At 30.9% G+C, this 21,570-nt stretch overlaps 1 protein-coding gene and 1 long non-coding RNA gene across 2 annotated transcripts; both read left to right on the forward strand.

Moving 5' to 3' along the window:
- Nucleotides 1-8,437: 8,437 nt before the first annotated feature.
- LOC111391513 lies at nt 8,438-13,909 on the forward strand. The gene is made up of 3 exons (XR_002702123.1): nt 8,438-8,686; nt 11,841-11,941; nt 13,442-13,909. It is a non-coding gene; the product is annotated as an uncharacterized LOC111391513 (long non-coding RNA).
- Nucleotides 13,910-14,311: 402 nt separating this feature from the next.
- Nucleotides 14,312-21,463, forward strand: LOC111378303. The gene is made up of 7 exons (XM_023001477.1): nt 14,312-14,467; nt 18,512-19,135; nt 19,569-20,223; nt 20,323-20,423; nt 20,576-20,665; nt 20,750-20,874; nt 21,358-21,463. Exons 1-7 carry the CDS (start codon nt 14,312-14,314, stop codon nt 21,461-21,463), a joined length of 1,857 nt encoding a protein of 618 aa, XP_022857245.1.
- Nucleotides 21,464-21,570: the final 107 nt, after the last annotated feature.

Genomic DNA, 21,570 nt, shown 5'->3' on the forward strand with positions numbered 1-21,570 from the left:
GAAAAAATCAAGAAAATTAACTAGAATATGTTGTGAATATATGAAAAATCCTATACATTGGGAATGTAATCCTGAAAGAAGGGTTAATAAAAGAAAATTTAAAAATAAAAAATTTAGAAATTTTAATAAAAAATATATAAAACTTAGAATAAGATATAATAAAAGAAAAAATATCTCATATGGTCAACAGAAAAATAAAAGTTATAAGAAAAATAAAAGTCAAAGTAAATGCTGGAATTGTGAAGAAATATGTTGTATAAGCCCTGATTATGATAAAAAGAAAGTTAAAATAATACAAAAAGAATATTTGGAAATAAAAGATGAATTAAATGAAATATTAGATATTGAAGAATATTATAATCAAGAATTTTATATGAGTGAAGCAGAGAATGATGAATTTGAATCTGAATAAAGAAATAGAGGAAATAGAAAGCAATAATATAAATATATAAGAATATGAAAGAATAGAAGGATGTGGATTAAAAGTTACTTTTAATAACAATAAACTTAGAAAATTACAAAAATTATCTTTAGATTTAAGAATAGGGAAATGGGAAGTCTGAGATAGAATTTGGAAAAAAGAAAGGATATCAATAAATAAATATCACAAAATAGAAAAATTCATAGATATAAGAACAACATATGGACAACATGAATTAAATCTATTAACAAAAAATAAAATTGAAGAACTATTAACAAAGGTTAGTAAAAAGCAAAGTGAAAAAAATTCAATATGTTTATTTAGTAGGAATACAAATAATGTTTAAATCATTATTTAGAGAGGGAGTAGATTCACCTTTAACTATAATCTTACATGATGGAAGGATAATAAATTTAAAAGATAGTTATTTAGGAACAATAGAAGGAAATCTGGCATATCAAAATATAATGTTTACATGTTACCCAAAATATTATGTTTCATTAATAGATAGAAATCTTAATGAAGTTTTAGGACTACATTTTAAATTGCACAAAGATGATATCATGCAACCAGATGATCAAATTATGATTATAAAGTAGAGAGCTTTATACACATTTACCTATTCTAATTATGGAAATATTTATTCCAATAAACATTTTATTGAAATACATAAAGAATGTAAAGATATTAGCAAAATAATATAATCAAATAAACAAATAAATTTAATTCCAGAAAAATATGAATTTAGCATAAAAAAAAAATAAACGTGAAATAAAAGAATTAAATGAATGAGAATGTTATAATAATATAACATTTAAAGATGGAAAATTAATTAAAAGATCAAAAAGTTTTAGAATACCTAATAAAAATTAGTTATGAGAACTTAATAATATAAAATAAGTAAAACTATATAGGAATGCTGGAAATATAAAAATAGAAGGAAAATATTATAATGAAAGAGAAAATATAAATGGACCAAATATATTAATAGATACAGGAGCTAGTGAATGTCATATAGTTTCAATTAGAAATAAATGAATAATAACTCATAGAACTGATTCATATAGATATGTAAATTTTGATGGGCAGGTACATATTACAGATTTGGAAGTTAATGTACCAATAAAAATAAGAGGAATAAATCTTTTAATACCATGTTCTATTGATAAAAGTATGGATATAAACTCTCATATACTTTTAGGAATGAGTTTTCTAAATGGATTAGAAGATTATCATATAAAAAGAGAAGGATCATACATAATATATGATGGACAAACTATATTATGTAAAAATAACTAAATGAATAATCAAATAAGTTTTCCATTAGTTGTATATACACAAGTTACTAATACAGAAACAAATATAACAATTTGTGTTTTAATAGATACAGAAAGTGATATAACAATATTTAAAAGTTTTCTGATAAAATCATGGAATAATAATAGTAATATAAAAATCACTGGAGTAATAGGAGAAAGTACCCAGATAATAAATAGTGCTGATAAAGTTAGTATAATTCTTGGAATTAAACAAGTTACAATAAATAAAATTTATAAATATGATGAATTAGAGTGTGATATATTATTAGGAAATGACTTTATACAGCAATTTTAATATTATAAACAAAATAATTATATGATAACGTTACAAACACTTTGTGGACACTTATTAAAAATTTCAAGAAAATTTAAACCTTATATAGTTCAGCCAACCCAGTGTGGTGATAAATGAGAGAAAAACCCAATCATGTTTAATGAGATAAAAAATAAAAGAATATTATATAAAAAAATTTGAAAACTGGAATAGAAATAAGTATAGAATAAATTATTGAACAATTAGAAAAAGTTTATGGGAAAAGTCCATTATTATTTTGGAAACCATATCACCCTAAAGCCAAAATAGAATTGACAGAAAATATTATAATAAGAGTCAGACCAATGATGTATACTATAGAAGATACACAAGAATTAAAAAATCAGATAAAAGAATTATTAGAACAGAAACTTATAAGACCAAGTAATGGACTTCATAGTAGTCCAGCATTTATGGTTATGAAACATTTTGAACAAATTAGAGGAAAAACTAGAATGATCATAAATTATAAAGAATTAAATAAATATACTAAATTTGATGGATATTTTTACCAAATAAAGAAGTTTTAATAAACTTGCAAAATGAAAACAATATTATTCTAAATTTGATTGTAAATCAAGATTTTGGCAAATAAAAATGAAAGAAAATAGTATACAATACACTACATTTAGTACACCTCAAGGAAAATATAAATGGTTAGTAATATTATTTGGATTAAAAAATATACCACAAATATATCAAAGAAAAATGGGTAATATATTTAAAAAGTTTAATGAATTTCTAATTGTTTATATAGATGATATATTGATATGTTCTAAGAGTAAAGAAGAATATAGAAATTATTTAATCCAATTCATAAATGAATGTAAAAAAGAATGAATTATACTTTCTAAAAAGAAATCTATAATAGAAAAACAATAGATAAATTTTATTGGATTATCAATAGATAAAAGAGGAATAAAATTTCAGACTCATATATCTAAAAATATAGAAATTTTTTCAGATAAATTAGAATCTAAAGAACAAATACAAAATTTTTTAGGATATTTAAATTATACAAAATGATTTATTGAAAATCTTTCTAAGAAAAGATATAAAATACAATTATGAAAAATAAATACTAAATGATGGAATGAAGAATATACAGATATAATTAAATAATTAAAAGAAGAATACAAAAATTTACAAAAATTAAGATTACCAGATGAAAAAGATAATTTAATTGTTAATACTGATGCCTCTGATAAATATTGGGCATCAATATTAAAAACAAATTTAAATGAGATTTGTAGATATTCAAGTGGAACTTTTAACCAAACAGAAATAAATTATACCACTCATGAAAAAGAATTACTAGCAATTATTAGAGGGATAAAAATGTTTTCATTATTCTTACTATCCAAGAAATATACTGTTGAGACCGATAATTCTCAAGTTGCAAGATTAGTCAGGAATAAATTACCATCAGAACCTCAATACAGAAGGCTCCATAGATAACAAACTTATCTAGCATTTTATAATTTTGATATACTTCATATTAAAGGAGTTAATTATTTTCTTGCAGATTTTCTCAGCAGAAACATAGAATTTGCTGGGATAAAGCTGAGGTCATGGAATTATACCAATCTATTCTACATATACAAAAAAGAACAGATTTTCTTAAAGAAGAATCTGAAGATATAAATACTGGAGCAACACAGATATCAGAGATGTTCAACTCAAATATAAAAATATTGTTGAATATCACTACTGAGCATCATAAAGAAGTCATAGAACTCAAAAATCAAGTTGATGCTATTGTAGCACAATTAAAAGATATATTGTTCGAGACAGCTATACCAAAGAGCTCAGAAATGAGTTTTCCAAATCAATACTAAACAGGAACAGCTGGAAGTAGCAGTTGACCCAGACGTGACAATATACCAACTGATAAAAAATCAGATTTCATTTCAGTATCATCAACCGAAAAAGTAGTGGTACATGGAGCTAAAAAAGATTCCAAAACTATTAGCATCATAGACCAGGATGATACAATCCCGTTAAATCCAGAAGAAGAAGAATATGCAAAAATAGTCAAAATTGCTTATGAAATAAAAATAAGTTATTCATATTTCATCTCTCCAGAAAATAATGTTTGTCTTAGGATAACGGCCATGGAAGGAGGAGATCTTTTGTTTATAGAGATTATGGCAGATTATGGACTTATGGATTTGAATCCAGGAAAAGATTTGATTGAAATTTCGAAATTTGATGACATATTCATAAAAGAAGTATCAAGATTTGCCAAGGGACGAAAAATATATTTAAAATTTTATTCAATAAGCCCTGAATACGATGGAGTTGTTTATTATTCAGTTGAACATATAATATCAATTGAGTATGTAGCAGCTAACTTCCAAATAGATGTGGTGGAAAATCATAGAAAATTTTCAACAATAACAAAATCATGGATTAGACATAGAAGAGTACTTGGAATTAAGGCTGTGTACTATAAAAATTTGTTTGATAAAAAATTTTCATGCTTGTGTCAATATGAAAACTGGATGCTGGTATCAAATGGAAGACATGGAAAATCAGAAATCTTGAAAGACTACATTACAAGATTCGAAATACATTAATTTTCAGGATGTTCTATCACTATAAGAGAATCCTGCCAGTTAAGGGAGTGCCCCAGCTGCATGTGAAAATATAAAAGATAAATGACAATAATAGAGAAAGATGCTCTTTGAATAAAAAGTTGAAAAAACATGTGGAGACATAAGAAAAGGAGGACAATAATAGAGGCTCCTTTAATAAAAATCTAATGCTGCATGTGAAGATGTAGGTCTAAGGAAGACAATAATAGAAAGGCAAGTGTGCCTTTGCTGATGTATTGAATGATGTAATAAGATCAATAATAGAGCCTCATATATTTGTATAAATAGAGGCATTATAATGGATAGAGATCATCTTATCTTGAAATCTCGAAATTGTAATCAATAGACACTTTTAAGCCATCCCCAGTCTTAAAAATCAGTTTTTCTGGAAATTCTTGTATACTAAATAGAAATCTTGTAAAAGTTCTTATACAAATAAAATTTCAATATTTTGATATCAATATGAGTTTCTAAATCTTTATTCACAGCGATTCTTAAAGGATCTAATAGAAAGTTTCCTTCTTATTTTAGCAAAAAGAGAGTTTTTTTTAACAGAAGTCTATAATTTTATTCTTTAAAATTGATACAGTGAGAGCAAGAAACTAAAATAATAAAAATTTCATGAAGGCAGGAGGTCATTGAAAGAAGTATTTTACATATTCAGAGCTCAAAAGTCACTCGATTCTAAGAATAAAGATCCAGATCAAAACTAAGATAAAACTATTAAATTTTTCCTAAAATTAGAATGAATCTTTTTTAGATCTTAGAGAATCAAAGGGATTAATTGCATGATTTAATGATTATTTGTATTAATGTCAGGATATACAATTGAAGGATTACATAATTTGTTAGAAAAAATATTAGAAGAAATAAAAAATATTATTTCTCAATTAAAAAAATTGAATGCGTCTTTTGAAGAATATAATATATTTAATGAAAAATATGAACAGTATGTTACAGATTATTCCAATTTACTTGATCAAAGAATGGATTTATATGCTAAAATTCAAAATAGAATAAATATAAAATAAAATAGTTTTAAAAGATTGGGGTATATGTGACAATATAGAAAAAATCATTTCATTAAGGGTAATATAGATTTTTCTATGAAAAGAAATAGTAATAGGCTACATAAAAAAATCCCCCGTTTACGGCAAACCCCTTTTTATGTTGAGTTTAGCGGTCAGAGTTGAGTTATTTTGTTTATAAAAGTGAGGGCGGTTAGAGAGCGGAAATTTGACTCTAGTACCAATATTTGAGATGGAAAGAGTTAGTGGACACGTTAGTGTGTACGAGGAAAAATATAATCGAATACTTTTAATATCGATTTTTCAGATTTAAAGACATTCAACTTTTCTAGTAATTTTAATGTTTTTCTTTTATATTAATAATACTTTAATTAATCATAATTTTACTAAGGTCATCACCTATGACTTATAATATTTACTTGTTTGAGCCCCAATTGGGCGAGGAAATTGATTTTGAAATAGTGATTCTTTGAAAAAATATGTAGTTAAAAAAAAGAAAATTTTTTCGATTTACGTGTAAAATTATTTTATGGAGAATGTGTGGTTGAAAATAAATTTTGAAAAAAAAAAAGTTTTTTAATAAATGGTGCCAAATATAGATAAACTTGGCAGCATTAGCCCCTGTTTGATCCCCATTACATTAAATTCTATTACATTTCATTTTTCTCTCTCCTATTTTCAACCACGCAATCTTCTATAAAATAATATTATACGTAAATCAAAAACTTTTCATTCTTTTTCAACCACGCATTTTTCAAAAAAGCACTATTCCCCTCATTAATTTTCCTACGTAATGGGAATCAAACAGGAGCTAAAATCTATAACTATATTATCATAAGATAATGTTTTACCGGGATTATTTTCTCAACTTTTTCTAAGCCTGGAACATTTTAAAATATTAAAGTATCTAATGTTTAACATAATTACTCCATTATACAATTAAATATTTATGGAACGATGCGAGCTTGTGCCCAATCCAAGCGTTCTTTTAAGTTGTCCACTTTAAGAGAATTTATCTATCTTACCCCTCACAAACTTTTTATCACTTCTTCCGTGATTCGAACCCACCCTTGACATCTGAGTTGAATTTTAATACCAATTCGAGATTTGATCTACTAACTCGCTATGACAAATTCGAAATGTATGTAAAGTTCAATATTTTATGTTGAATTGTAAACCTTAAATTTTTCTTTGACATGTCAAACCTCAAAATTTCAAGAAAAGATGCCAATTAGTGTCTTGACTAAATTACCTTTGGCAAATAACATGAATGGACTGCACACGACCATTTGAGAGGAAGCAAATGGACGAAATGGGCGTGGTGCCCATATTGTTTATATACTCTTTATTTGAACTTTGTTATTAGATTCCCTTTATGAGTGTTCTCTTTGTATATGAATTTCACATATTCGTATGATTTATACTTGTGACAGAACATTTGATTTTAATAAGGTAAAAAATAGTGCAATATTTATCAGTGTCGTATACATAAATTCGTCGTTTGATAAAAAATTGAGATTTTTAATGAGTTCCAAATCTCGACTCCCAAGTTTCACCCAACTACCTAGCATTTTCGAGATTTCTTTTTTTTATTTTTAAAAAAATCAACATTGAAAACTAGATTTCCCATTTTTATTTCGATGCTACATTGCAAGTCCACTCAATTTTGGCTAGTAATCAAGATTGCCAATTTTTATTTCAAAGCATGCTTGGGTTGTTCCTTTTCTATTACTTATAAGATGACAAGCTAAATTATCTTTTAACTTTAATTCACTCAAAAAAAAAAAATTGATTTTAAAATTTGTATATTTACTGATATTCGAGATCACCTCAATGGAACCTAGTTCTTTTCATTTTCTTCTTTCTTGTGCACAATCTTCAAGTAGGTGGCAAAAATCCCACATACAAGAAGTATTTGGGTAATTTATCACAGATTTTACTCTTCTCAAAACACCATTCTTCTTATTTATTATTATTTTTTTTCGAGCCCCATTTCAGCTCAAGATATTTCTAAACACCTACTGCACGGCTAATTTTTTGTAAATAAAATTAACCATGATAAATGTAATTGAGACTTCTGTGAAGATGCTTGAACAAGAGACTTTGAGGGTAAAATAGGTATATTAAATGGGACGAGCCAAGGAGCAAAAGTGGCTCGCACGAATCGGACACGTGAGCCTATTTGTAATTGGTAAGTGAAATGTGACCTTCATTGAAAAGAATAAAAATATTGTTGAGTAGCTATACCATCAAGGGGCAAGTTGAACCCACATTTGGTGAAGCGAGCTGACTCGCGTGGTAGGTTGAATCGAGTTGGAAGGTAGAAGAGTCGAGTGGTTTGACTTGACGCGATCCATTTAATACTTCAATGATAAATATGTGATTAAGAAACAATTTGACAAAAGGGTAGATGATGTATTGTAATTGGGCCATTCAGTCGTCTCTTCTGTCTTAATTATAAATTTTGGCCCTTATATTTGAATTCAATAAACAACAAAATAAGTATAGTGGAATTACACTAGATGTCAAATTCTCGATTTGCATTTACAAAAATGTCATCTCTTTGAAGTCATTGCAAATTTGGCGGCAATTTTGGACAATTTGCCCCTCTGCATAATTTGAATACCTTACCTATCTTCCATTAAATGAGATGATAAGACTAGACAAAAGGTTGTAAAAAAATTGTGCCAGGATAGTCATTGACGAGTTGTGGGGAAAAAAAAAAAGAAAAAAAGAAGGTTAAAGCCAAACGAACTCAATCACAGATTCGTCTCTCACTGCAATCGCCCGCCCTCTCTCACTGGAATCGTCGAAAATTATTTTTCTGCATCTATGATTCTATTTTTGCTTTTAAATTCTTATTTATGAGATGGGTTTTCTGTTTTTGTTGAAATTTTCAAGTGTATCCAAGGGTGAAACTGAGAAAACAAGTGGAGGAAGATGATCAATGTTTATGAGAAAATTTCTTTGCAGTCCGTGAAGACCTTTGAATGATTTCTCTTCGTCAGGTACAAATTTCTTCCCATCTCTCTCTCTCTCTCTCTCTTATTTTTTTATTTTCCTTTACCCTTTGAATATTCTTATTATTTTGATTTGCATGATGTTCTATGTGCAATTTTATTTTGAATATGCAACTTTTCGATGCTAGGGCAAATTTGTAACCATACTTACCCAACCATGACAAGATTTGATTTTTTTTCTTTGCTTTTATACTCTGATCAGTTTGATTAATTGTTGTTTATGAGTAGACTTGTGGATATTATTGTACATGGTGAGATATAGATAGTGATGGCAATGGGTCGAGCCGAGCATTTAACCCACGAGCTCGGCTCTTTGCTCGGGCCGAGCCGAGCTCAAGAGCAGCTCGTGAGCTCATGATTTTAAAAAAAAAAAATTTGGTAAATTTGCACATTTTGGACATTTTAAAAAAAAAAACTAATATTTTTTGGCGAACCCACGGCTCGTCAAAATGGCTCATGGGCCGTGTGCCCACGAGCACGAGCCGCTCAACCTGTTTGACATCCTTAGATATAGAATGAGTAATCTGCTACCATGGAAGCATTTTTCTTTCCATTTTTTTTATTTGCACACTGTTACAATGAAATTGTAATCCTTCATAACTGCTCGTGCAAGAAAACTATTTCCCTAATATAAATTAGCTTTGGTTCGAAAAGAAGAATTTAGAAAGGGGTTTAATTTATAAATTGATAGAAATTAGTGCTAGATAAATGGATAGTACTTGAATGTCCATTGAAATGGATGGTTGAAAATGTAGTTTGATCATTTATAAATGATTTATAGATTTTAACAATAATTATTATAATTAGAGTTAATTGTTCCAATGATCACTGACTTTAGGTCCATGTCTTTGATTGATCACTGAAATTTAAAATGTCGAGTTTTGGTCACTGAATTTAGGTTCATATCATTGATTGCTCATTGAAATTTAAAATGTAGAGTTTTGGCTACTGAACTTTGAAAAATGTTGTACATTACTCACTAAATTTCGAAAAATAGAAAAATATTGTACATTACACACTAAACTTTGAAAAATGATGTATATTACTCACTGTAAACTCGATATTTTTCAAAGTTTAACAGTTATGCTAGTGAGTAATGTATGACATATTCTAAAGTTTAGTGATCAAAACTCGACATTTTAAACTTCGATGAGCAATCTAAGACATGGACCTAATTTTAGCGAGCAATCGAGGACATTGACCTAAGTTTAGTGATCAAAACTCGACATTTCAAATTTTAGTGACCAATCAAAGATATGAATCTAAATTCAGTGACCATTGGAACAATTAACTCATTATAATTATAACATGTCTCGCCAACACCTCTATGGGAATTGTCATACATATGAAAATACATTTTCATACTAGGATATTGTGTGAGGATATGTTCTCTACACTGAATAAGCTCGAAATCTATAAGCCCTTGTTTGATTTTAATAAAAAAAATTGATTTTTAGAAAATTTGGATAAAAGTTGATGAAATGTTTGGTTAAAAAGTTGTGGTTCCCACGAAATGCATGGTTAAAAATAAATTTGAGGAAAATAAGTTTTAACAAATGTGGACCAAATAAGGACTAAATCTACATCCATTTGTATCGCCCTTGTGATGTGCTTGATGATTACTTTAACCATAATGGCTTGTAGTTGAATATGCCCTTTGTTTTTTTTCCACTGGAATGGTTTATTAGGGAAGAGCCCTTTTGTTTCACTTTTTCCTGTTATATAAGAAGTTTAATATCTTATTTCATTCTACAATAAGATGCACCGCGTGTTCTTATGTTTCCATTTGGTTGGTTTAGTAGGGAAAATTCCTTTTTGTTTCACTTTTTCTCGATGTATGAGAAGTTTAAAATTTTCTTTCATTCTATAACTTGCATTCTTAGTTTTCTAGAGAGAAAAAACTGAGTAATTGAATATATTGGATTTCATTCATTGAGTATAATTTGTTGTTAGAATGTAAAATGTGAATATTAAATATGCGCCCAGGAAATTATAACAAAATAATATGAAAGGGAAATGAAACTTGCGGTATTTGTACGTCCCTTGTGCATTAGAATGTGGGTTAGATTGCATCACACAATTGCTTTCTCAATAACTCACAAAAAACACACAACTTCATGCTACAGTCTTTGTTTTGCTCAGAATTTGTTATTACCATAAAGAGAAAAAGTTTTGTTGCTGTTTATTGAATTTGGCACAGACAAATGTTCATCGAAACTGATTTAGGTTTCCTAACCAATCAGATGATTTTATTTTAACTTTGTTTTATTTCGTGAGAAATCTCACTATGTGCACAGAAAACGTTACATGCAAAATGTCCCAAAAGAATACTATAACAAAGTAGTTACACTATTCGATTTCATGCTGATAAACTTTAACCATATTTAGTTGTTCGAGGGAAAGGGAAGACACAAAAACCACCAATTCTACTCAGGAAGAGGTGGAAAACCACGTTCCTAATGTGGAGGGTTGTTTCACATGTTCCACACTGGAATCAATCTTTTTCAGCACATACCATGTAGTTGGTATCTAAGTATATCAATTTGGCATCCAAAATTTTGTTGATAATAGAAAATGCCACACTTGGCTGGCATTTTACTCTTACACGAATAATGTGTTGTTTACTATTCAATACGTTAAATCGAACAAGATAAATAAAATAATATAGATTTATGCTATTTGTACATTGGAAATGTACACCTATGTTGATATTGAATGAGGTGTATAAAATTGTGTCATCGATTGTTTTAAGTATCGTTAAATTAAATGAGGTGTATAAAATTGTGTCACTAATTGTTTTAAGTATTGTTAAATGAAATGAGGTGTATAAATTTGTGTAATTGATTATTTTAAATAATGTTAAATTAAATTAGGTGTGTGAAATTGCATCATATGTACTGACCTCTAAATTGTTTTCATTCAAATCACTTGCACAGATGTCATTCACTGTCTCATATTGAGACTCTATTTATGGTTACTTGTTTTAATTTATTGCTTGTCTTCAAGAGTAAGTACGGTAACTTAAATGGTTAGAAACCCGTAGCTTCTTTTTGTTTTTTTTCCTATCTTCAAGTTTAATGTAAGTAATGATCATCACAGTGTTGCTGACATTACGATTTTGTTTGATGTGAATAATGTTTAGGGGATCAATTATTGAGGTGTGTTTCAAATTTCGGAGCTGTGGTCATCGTCTGCACACATTGATAACCATTCTATTCCAAGCCTCCCATTTGGTTCTACCCGGTGAGGATTTGAACACTTTCTTTCATTTTCAAATGGATTAGACACGTTGTGATTTTATGTGTAAAGTACATAACAACCTATGCTTGTTATGGTGACATATGCACAAATACGTTTGTCTATTTTTCAGTTTCTAGCATGCGTGTGTGCCTTCACACGATAATGTAATTCATGCTTGTTACAAATGGCTTTACACAAAAATCACAAACTCATATCTGTTGCATACCAATTTATGTGCTGAAACTTGAAGTTGACATACTGTCAACTGACACTACACAGAAATGAGCACGTGAATTTCACATTTCGTAGGGAGGAACATAGTTGCGATTTATGTCTATTCAAATTTAGATTTCTTCTTGATGTTTCATCCTCCCTAAACTGTTTTATATAGAGATCGAAAAATCTATAGGAATTACAAGTTAGAGTCATGAATGTCTTACCTTGATACATGAATGTTGGTCAAACTTATTTATTAGTATGAAGTCAAAATTGAGGAAATTGCACTAGATGTCATTTTTTGAGCTTTTCACTGTGAACAATGTGGTGGATAAATTGTGTTTGCGGTATAAGGATAAATTGAACATAGAGGATTGGATGACATGACCAAAGTAAAGTACTTGAATGAGTAGAGTTTTATTCATAATCTGCTAAATAGATACGCCCTCAAACAAATTTATATTTGTCATCCACTGTTATGTTCATTAATTAAAATTGTCAAGTGTTCTAGAATCGATTACATGTTCATTATTTAAATTTTAAAATTTTTGCTCGTTGTAGGCATTTGGTGGAAATCTTGATTGATACTAGACATATCTTTGGTTCGAATGTTTAAGTTACTCGTGTGATGTGAACAAAACCTTGTTTTCACTTGCAATCCATCTGTTGTAGGTGCTATTCACTACATTCGGGTGGAACTCTCGATAGACACTTGACAACATACTTGTGGATTTAATTTTTTATTCTGCTCAAATATGGAGTGAAAATCTTTTGTATAATACCTATGTGGGAAGGTTTTAAACTAGATTTTTCGTTAGTTCATCCGTCGACAAGTTGTTGCTAAACTTAGTTCATCTGTCGACAAGTTGTTGCTAAACTTCGTTTTCGACAGTAAGCCTCAGTAATTCTCGACAGATGAAGTTGTCGATAGATAAAATATCGGAACAACAGTTCAGTCCTTGCCTCAACTCAATGTATTTCACATTAATTTCAATCTTTCATAAGTAAATTTGTAAAGGGCGACTTGAAGTAATGTGGGTGATACTTGTTTTATGCATTTTGTGGAAATCTTAATTGACACTTGACATATCTTTTGTTTCAATGTATATGATACATGTTTCATAACCTTGCTTTCACTTGCAATCCACTTGTTGTGGGTGGTACTCGTTGTATTCAAGTCAAACTCTTGATAGACAATTCACAGTATACTTGTGGTTTTTGGTCCATATGCAGCTAGATATATTATATTATGGTCTGATGCATTCATTTCTTGTTTTGTCTTTGCAGAGAATGCACGGCTGTAGGGCCATATTTTGCAGAGTAGCAATTTGCGGTACGTAAAAACAGTCATCGAGCATTTTGTTATTTTGTGAGGTGATTGATGAAGATAGCATGGGCCTGAACGGTATTGCATTTCTTCCCCTCACTTTCTACCTGCTTTGTCTCAAAATACTCATTTTACTGATGTATGACGGCCTATGTGCAAATTCATACTTATGACCTGAACAAGCGTCAAAGTGTTGATCGACATGTTCTTGCTATATTGGGAGGTGGAACCAATCGATGTCCCCGTCAAAGAAAGAGCGACGTTGACAATGTTCCACTTTGGGTGATTGCAGAGAATGCACAGAAGAACATTTTGTTTTACATTATTGTATACTTATTTTTTGGAAAATGTTGGTTATGTTCAAGTGACATTCATTGTCAAAGAAACTGTGTGGATATAGTACAGAAAATGTTGGTGCGCAAACTATTTTTGGCGCATTTTCTAAGTTTCTTGCTTTTTGAACTCATTCGACCTATAGATTAGAACTAGTATCCAATTGGAAAATGAAAATTGGTGCATTTTAAAAGTTTCTCTTTTAAAAAGACAATGAGAAAATGATAGTGAATGTCACACCAATACAAGTGCATTTAGATCTTCCAGGCATCACACCAATTGTCTATCAAATTAAATTTGAGATGTGGTGAAACAGGTTGGTCGTTGGGAACTAATTGACCTTAATTAACCATCCTCCAACAAGTTCATTATAAATAGCAGTGTATGAGCACCTTGAAGGACTAGAGAAGCTTTTGTGAGACTTCCATATTGAAACAGTTAGTTGATACGAGATAATAGGTTCATCCACTTTCAACAATGAACCATTCAACCCCAATATGCATCCGTCGATACTGGGTTCGTCCGCTGAATTTTTCATCATTTTATCCTCGGGCGATGAGGAGGTAAACGTTGAGCACCATGGTTCCGAGTTCGTCGAGTGTTCAAGTGCAGAATCTAAGTCACCAAATAGCGTGCTTGATCAAGTCTTCGAGGTCAGGGTCTAATCGAATCACTGTCCGACTCAGATGAGTGGCCGACTTACCTTCCACCTCCAGAAATAATTGTCATAAGCTCAGACGATTTTAATGGAGAAAGTGGGGGAGAAGCTTAAAATATTGATAGCAATGCAAGTGTATAATAAATGGTCATTTTGTAGAAAATTATGTATAGTATTTTGTGGTAGGGATGATTTTCGTCACTTCCTCTGTGTACGTGCAGCAACAGCATGTCCATAATGGGTAACCGCAATAGTGTATTTTTGGAAGCTGTTATTGTTCCCAACTGTTGAAAATTATAGAGACCATTTGTTGGAAACGACATATGAACTGTTGGGACGAAATGTTGGTATTTTGCTTGTGAATTGTCGTCTCATGAAAATCAATTTTCTATTTCGACGAACTGTCAGTCGAAACTAATGGAACCATAATGATCGGCTAAGTTTATAATAAAAATAATGTATTCATCCCGTTTGTGCGAATGGAACCGTAATGATCGATACTATGCTTGCGAAACATAACGATCAATTTTTTGTTGGCATGTGATAATAACAACAAATTAATAATATAAGTTCGGAATGTACATTGCATAAGGGGGAACATTTTCAGGATTATATTTGACAACCACTTTTATACATCACGCTTGTTCACATGGCTTGTGATACAATGGGGTTTGAACATGTGGTCCGATTATAACCAATTCTCCCACATTGAGTGCATTTTCTGAGTTGGGAGAATTTCAAATGATTACTAATACCTGAAATATTGGGATTGCAATGATAAGAATTCTGCAGAATCAATATGTTGGCATTTAATAGCATGAAAGTGACACTGCATAATACGTAAATTCGTACAATAGCAAAATATCAAATCAAGGGTTTTCATCGTTTTAAAGTGTCGAAATTGACAGTAAAACTATATATCCCGACAGCTTGTAAGTTTCGGGTTCAACATTTCAAACGTTTAACCCAACAGTTTGTAAACGTTAAATTCGACAGTTGAACTGTTAACAATGTTGGGAAGCAGATGGCAGTGGATGGAACTCAGGCTTTTTCAGCACAACACAGTACATTAAGTGTGGTCATTACTATTGAGCTACCAAATGACAAAATAAAAAGGTCAAATTGGCCTTGTCATTAAAAAGACATTCAATGAAAACAGTTTTTGGTTTGAATGGAAGAAGTTACTCAAAACCTTAATGGTGATAATAATATTTTGTGAAGGACTCCAAAACGAAACAAATCAATGCATAATAGTTTCAAAAACTTCAAATAAATTTGCCCATGTTGTATTTAATGTTTACAAAACAAAAAGCTATAAAAGTAAAATATAAATAATTGCTAATTGCTAACCTCTCAAAATGGATGAAGAATGTAACAAAAATGTCTTCTTGATCAATAAAAATGAAGAAGATGGAGAAAAGTTAGGGTTTGTGGTTCGTAGTTTATGTTTCATTTTTAAATTTCTTTTACCCTTTTTATTAACAAAATTCATATTAATCAATAAAATAGTAGCATTGAACCAACTCTCATATACCACCTGACTATATTTTTATGACGGATGCAAATATATAAGAATGCATGTGGTTTCGTGAACACTTAAAGATTCACGCAAGGTATAGCGGTATATCTCTATCCCCTATCGGATCTTACGATGATTTATACCATGTCGAACATATTCCACTTCTTTCGAAAGCAAGAACAAGTCACCAAACTCACACAAATTACGTGAACAATAATTGTGGAGAAAATAAGTGCATATAAATCATTCAAATTTCAAACGCATATTTTAATGTCAAAAATCTAAAACTAAAGATTAAAAATTCATATCAAAAAGCTCATTATTTTTCTAGCACAGAAATATTTAGCCTAACATGGTGGGAAGAAGAAAACAAACTAAATCATAAAGAAATGACATCACCGCTTTAAATCTTGAATTGAATATTTGCATCTTGTTGTCAATTTTCACGTTCTTGCCTTGTTCTCCTTTCTAAAAACCCTTATGAATGTGTTATAATGCGTGGTGTAAGTTTTTGGATGACTCTAGGGTTGCAAAATATCTCTAAAGATTTGTTTCCAAAAGAATTTTGATTAGATAGGAAATCAGAAATTTTTCGCCGCGATTGGCTTCGGCGATATCCGAGCAGTCGCCCAGGTCAAAGTTTTCTTCTCAGTAATTGATTTTTGACGTTAGGCGGTTGCTCACTCTAAACAATTGGGTTGTCGCTCAATTATAAAAAACTTTCGAATGTTGCATTTTAGTCCCCTGAAGTCGATTCTTGATTCTTTCAAGTCATTTCTCTTTGCATTTTCAACACTTTGACTTTTAATTACATCCAATTGAACTCGCAACATCTTTAGTCTTTATTTTGTGGTCCGAATCAAATATTGAAATGTTGCAATTTAGTCCTCGTACTTTGAATTTCCTTCTTTTTTTATTCTTTTTCATTTTTTTCTCTTGAATTCCGCCACATTCATCAATATGGTCATACAAAACATAATTATATAAAATTAAGCCACAATTCAAACGCTTTGATCAATAATTAGTCATATTTTGTGGTCAAATAAGTGTGTAAAAATACACTTATCAATAAGCCACCTACATAGTGCGTAGTTCCTATGCACTCCGCATGGGATGCCACGTGGCTTTGTCATAGGGCTTCGGTGAATCGGCCACATGGGACATCGGGTGGTGAAGTGCTACACAATTATTCATACTATTATGTACTTTTTTAATAAATTAGTATGTGAAATATAAAATTTTGATAATCATTATTTCAAAGTTTTGTTAGTTAGATTGATGAATGATGTGTAGTTAAAAAATAAATGAAATTTTTGTGTTTGTTTATAATATTATTTTAGGTAAAGTCTATATGTACATAATTATTGCACACAATATTGTTCATAATGTAATGTGATAATCATCTTATTGTTGATGTAAAAGTGTGAGATTTAATTTAAAAATTAAATTTAATATCATATATAATTATGAACACCATTGCATAAATATTTATGTACACTTAACACTTCTTATTATTTTATTGACGACGTGTGATTCAAAAAGAGTGAAAAAATGAATAATGAAGAACAGGGGCTAAATATGTGAAAAACTCACTCTGATCTAGTCGCGATCAACCGGTAGAAGTCGCTTGATCGACAAATTACATCTACGCCTTTCACCCTTACACCGTTAACGTCTCTGTGTAATCCAGCTCTCTTTGTGCTGTAAGCAGATTTTCTGAGGTTACTGGTGAGTGGTGAGTGGTGAAGATACACCAGGTAAAATCTTCAACTCTGTTGTCATTTGAGGGTTATTTATATATTTATTTTTTTCCAACATTTTTGAAGTTCATTAGAACTCAAAATTCAACTTTTAGATTTGTATCCAACTTGTAGATTTTTATTTTCGAGTTTCTTGCTTTTCCATCCTAACCTTTTCGATGGATGACAAGACCCAGAAGTATACTTCTGCATATTTGTTCATTAGTGGAATTTTTTGTTGAACTTTTAGTATTTCTCCTAGAATTTATCTTTTTTATTTTATTTTATTTTATTTTTTTGCTGTGGGCTCTTATCAAAAAAAATTATTTTTAGTTAATTTCATTGTTTGTTGTACTGAGATTGTTTCATGTTTATGTTTTTTCTGATTATTTCTGTCTTTTTCCAATTGTTTTCCGGATATTTTTGCTTTCAGTATTGTCCTCAACTACTAGTTCGCTTTCTTCTCTGTGAAAGGAATTTTTCATGTAATTAGTATCTTTAGCTGATTTATTTATCTAAGCACATTGAAAGTGCATATTAACTCTCTTTCACGTCACCGTGGTTTATGGAGCTTGTTCTTGAAATATCTTTCTTGTTTTGCATTAATGTGCTCTTTTTTTTTTTTTTTTTTTTTTTGGGGGGAAAATATCCATATTAATATGGGTAGTATTGTTTTCACTGCATATATGTGCAAATTTGAAGTTTGAACGTCTTTTACTTTGCGTTTGTTTTCACGAGAGTTTTGTCTGTTTTGATATTAATTAGGTCATGAATTTTTTAGGTAACTCAGATTTCCAAAGGAGTGTTTTTGGCCAATATGGATAACATTGGAGGTTTCAGGCATGGTAATATGTCCAAAACTGTAAGGAGGAGGAGGAGTAATATGAATCGTCGTCCTTCAAATGAATCTCAGTCTCCTCAGGATGACCATGATTCTCTGCCATCAGATCACCTCAATGATGCCCCAAGTGATGACAGTGCTGGTCATGATGCTATTCCATGGAGGAAGAAACTTAATTTGAATCATTGCATTTCAAGGGCATCGTATACTAGCCTTACTGAAGCTGAAACTGTCCTGAAAAACAATGATGAATATGGAGGATTTGGAGACCTGAAAGAGCTTATGAAATCTAGTGAAGATGATCTTGCAGCAGCTAACAACTGGAAGAGCATGAAAATGAAAGACAAGAAAACAAGTGAAATTATAAGTGGTAACAATTCCGGGGTATCATCAGATGGAGCTGGAAATGAAAACAAAGTCAAGAAAGTAAGACTCAAGGTTGGGGGCGTTACACGTACAATTCATTCAAAATCTAGTTCTGATGGATCCTCTGTGGCTGGAACTTCTTCAGCTAAGTCTTCAAACACAGATGCCATATATCCTCATCATAAACTAAGTCTTCAGGTAACCGTTCTCTGTCAGTGAAACTATCGTTATCATGTTCAATGGCTCTTAAGCTTCTCGTTATTAAAAAAGAATACCAATGCAGTTTCTAGCTCCGACCGGGTTTTTATTCTTGCTACATTCACTGAATATGTTCTCGAGACAAATGATGCTATCTGATTTGATTGTTTTCGTTAGTTTTTTTAGTTAGAATATTTACCGCTGTGAGTACTTTTTATTTTTTTAATTTTTAATTTATTATTATTTTGTCTGTAAAACTGAATTTTCTGCTCCACGTGGATTTGGGATACTGTACTGCATTACAATATGAAGTTTCTATCATGGCTTCTTTTGGCAATGCCCCTTGTAATCAGAGCAACTTCCCTTCTAGGTGGTACATTTATGCCTAAAAATGTTGGGTTTGTACTGATCCTAGCTTTCTTCATTTGTACAGGACAATTTATTAAAGGACGGCTCGCCTGTTAGAGATGAGAAAGGTGGCTTGTTGGGGGTGCCATGGAAAGATTTCTCTAGAAGTGGTTTTAGTTTTGGGAGAGTGGGTACTTCCCAAGGATCGATCATGGAAGCTGATAAATATGGGCGAACTCGAGAAAACAAGTATGTCTCTAGAAAAAGTTCATTTGATGAAGCATCTGAAGAAGAAGAAGACGATGATGAAATTCGGTATCTTCAAAAGCTCAAAACTTCCCGAATGTCAGCTTCTCATAATACAGAGCATGGAGTCGAACCAAGGAGCCAGAAACTTAGGAGGATTTCTGGGGTAATGGATAGAGACCTTGATGGGTATGATGTAGGTGTTAGAGACTATAATATTTCGAGTTCAGGCAAAGAGAGTAAGAAACCCAGACCAGATAGAATATCCGAAGACACTGACTATGCAGAAGATGAAGAGTCGGTATCTGATGGTGAGCTAGAAACCAAGAATAAGAAACAATTAAAGGAGTCATTTGAAGTCTCGGTATCCTCTAAGGGGGAAAGGGCAATAACTACACGCCGGCAGGCCCTTCAAAAGGGTAGAGACATCTCCATGAGTTCGGATGCGAATTTTATTGAGTTTCCAAACGGGTTACCTCCCGCCCCTCCAAGAAGTGAGCATTCCTTCCTGTTGAACTCATTAAATGACACTGGGTCCATAGATTTCTGAGTCCACTTCTTGCTTATGATAACGTGGTTGGTTTGGTCCACAGAGCAAAAGGAGAAACTTTCTGAAATGGAACATCAACTTAAAAGAGCTGAGGCTGCTCAAAGGCGTAGGATTCAAAATGAGAAGGCTGCTCGTGAGTCTGAGGTTTGTACTTTCCATTTACTCCATATTCTCGTTTGTTTACTTTTATATGTATTTTGTGACAATTTTTACCTTAAAGAATCTATGTTTAAATTTACTGAAGGATGGATTATATGATGATATGATTTACTGATTAGCATTCCTGGAATTGACAGGCCGAAGCAATTAGGAAAATCCTGGGTCAAGATTCCAGTAGAAAACGACGAGAAGAGAAAATTAAGAAACGGAAAGAGCAGTTAGCACAGGTGACAAGATGTACATAGATACCATATTTCATATGGCACAGTAGATTTTCCTTTTGTTTACCCTAGTCATGTAAAATAATGTAGGAGAGGGCTGCCAATGCTACTGTTGCATCAAATGTTGTTAGATGGGTCATGGGTCCTTCAGGGACAACTGTGACATTTCCCGACGATATTGGCCTCCCAAGTATATTTGAATCCAAGCATTCCAGGTAATAGAGCAATATAGAGTGAATGATTCATATGTATTATACAGTGGCATGATCTGGCACACTATTATTATCTAGAGCATGTTTCACTCAGCTTAAAATGTTCATTTATAAGTAAATAAACTTTAGAATATGATATTTTTATAACACGAAATAAAAAATAAGTTAAATTGACAAGAAGGTAAAAATTACTTAAAAATAAGTAACTTTTTTTTTATAGTGAGCTTGTTTGGCTAAGCTTAAAAGTTTACTTATAAGTAAACAAGTAATTTAAAATACATAATTTGTTTTATTGGCGAAAGTTAGAAACAAAAGTTACTTATTTTAACACCGAGTAAAATTTACTTTCAAAAATGTAATTTTTTTTCTTTAATTGACGAGCATGTTTTGGGACAAAAAGTTACTTGAAAGTAACTTTACTTTAAGTTTAGCCAAGCATACTCTCTGTCAGTGAAACTATCGTTATCATGTTCAATGGCTCTTAAGCTTCTCGTTATTAAAAAAGAATACCAATGCAGTTTCTAGCTCCGACCGGGTTTTTATTCTTGCTACATTCACTGAATATGTTCTCGAGACAAATGATGCTATCTGATTTGATTGTTTTCGTTAGTTTTTTTAGTTAGAATATTTACCGCTGTGAGTACTTTTTATTTTTTTAATTTTTAATTTATTATTATTTTGTCTGTAAAACTGAATTTT

This window comes from Olea europaea, chromosome 3, assembly GCF_002742605.1.
Source record: "Olea europaea var. sylvestris chromosome 3, O_europaea_v1, whole genome shotgun sequence".
NCBI classification, from domain to species: domain Eukaryota; kingdom Viridiplantae; phylum Streptophyta; class Magnoliopsida; order Lamiales; family Oleaceae; genus Olea; species Olea europaea.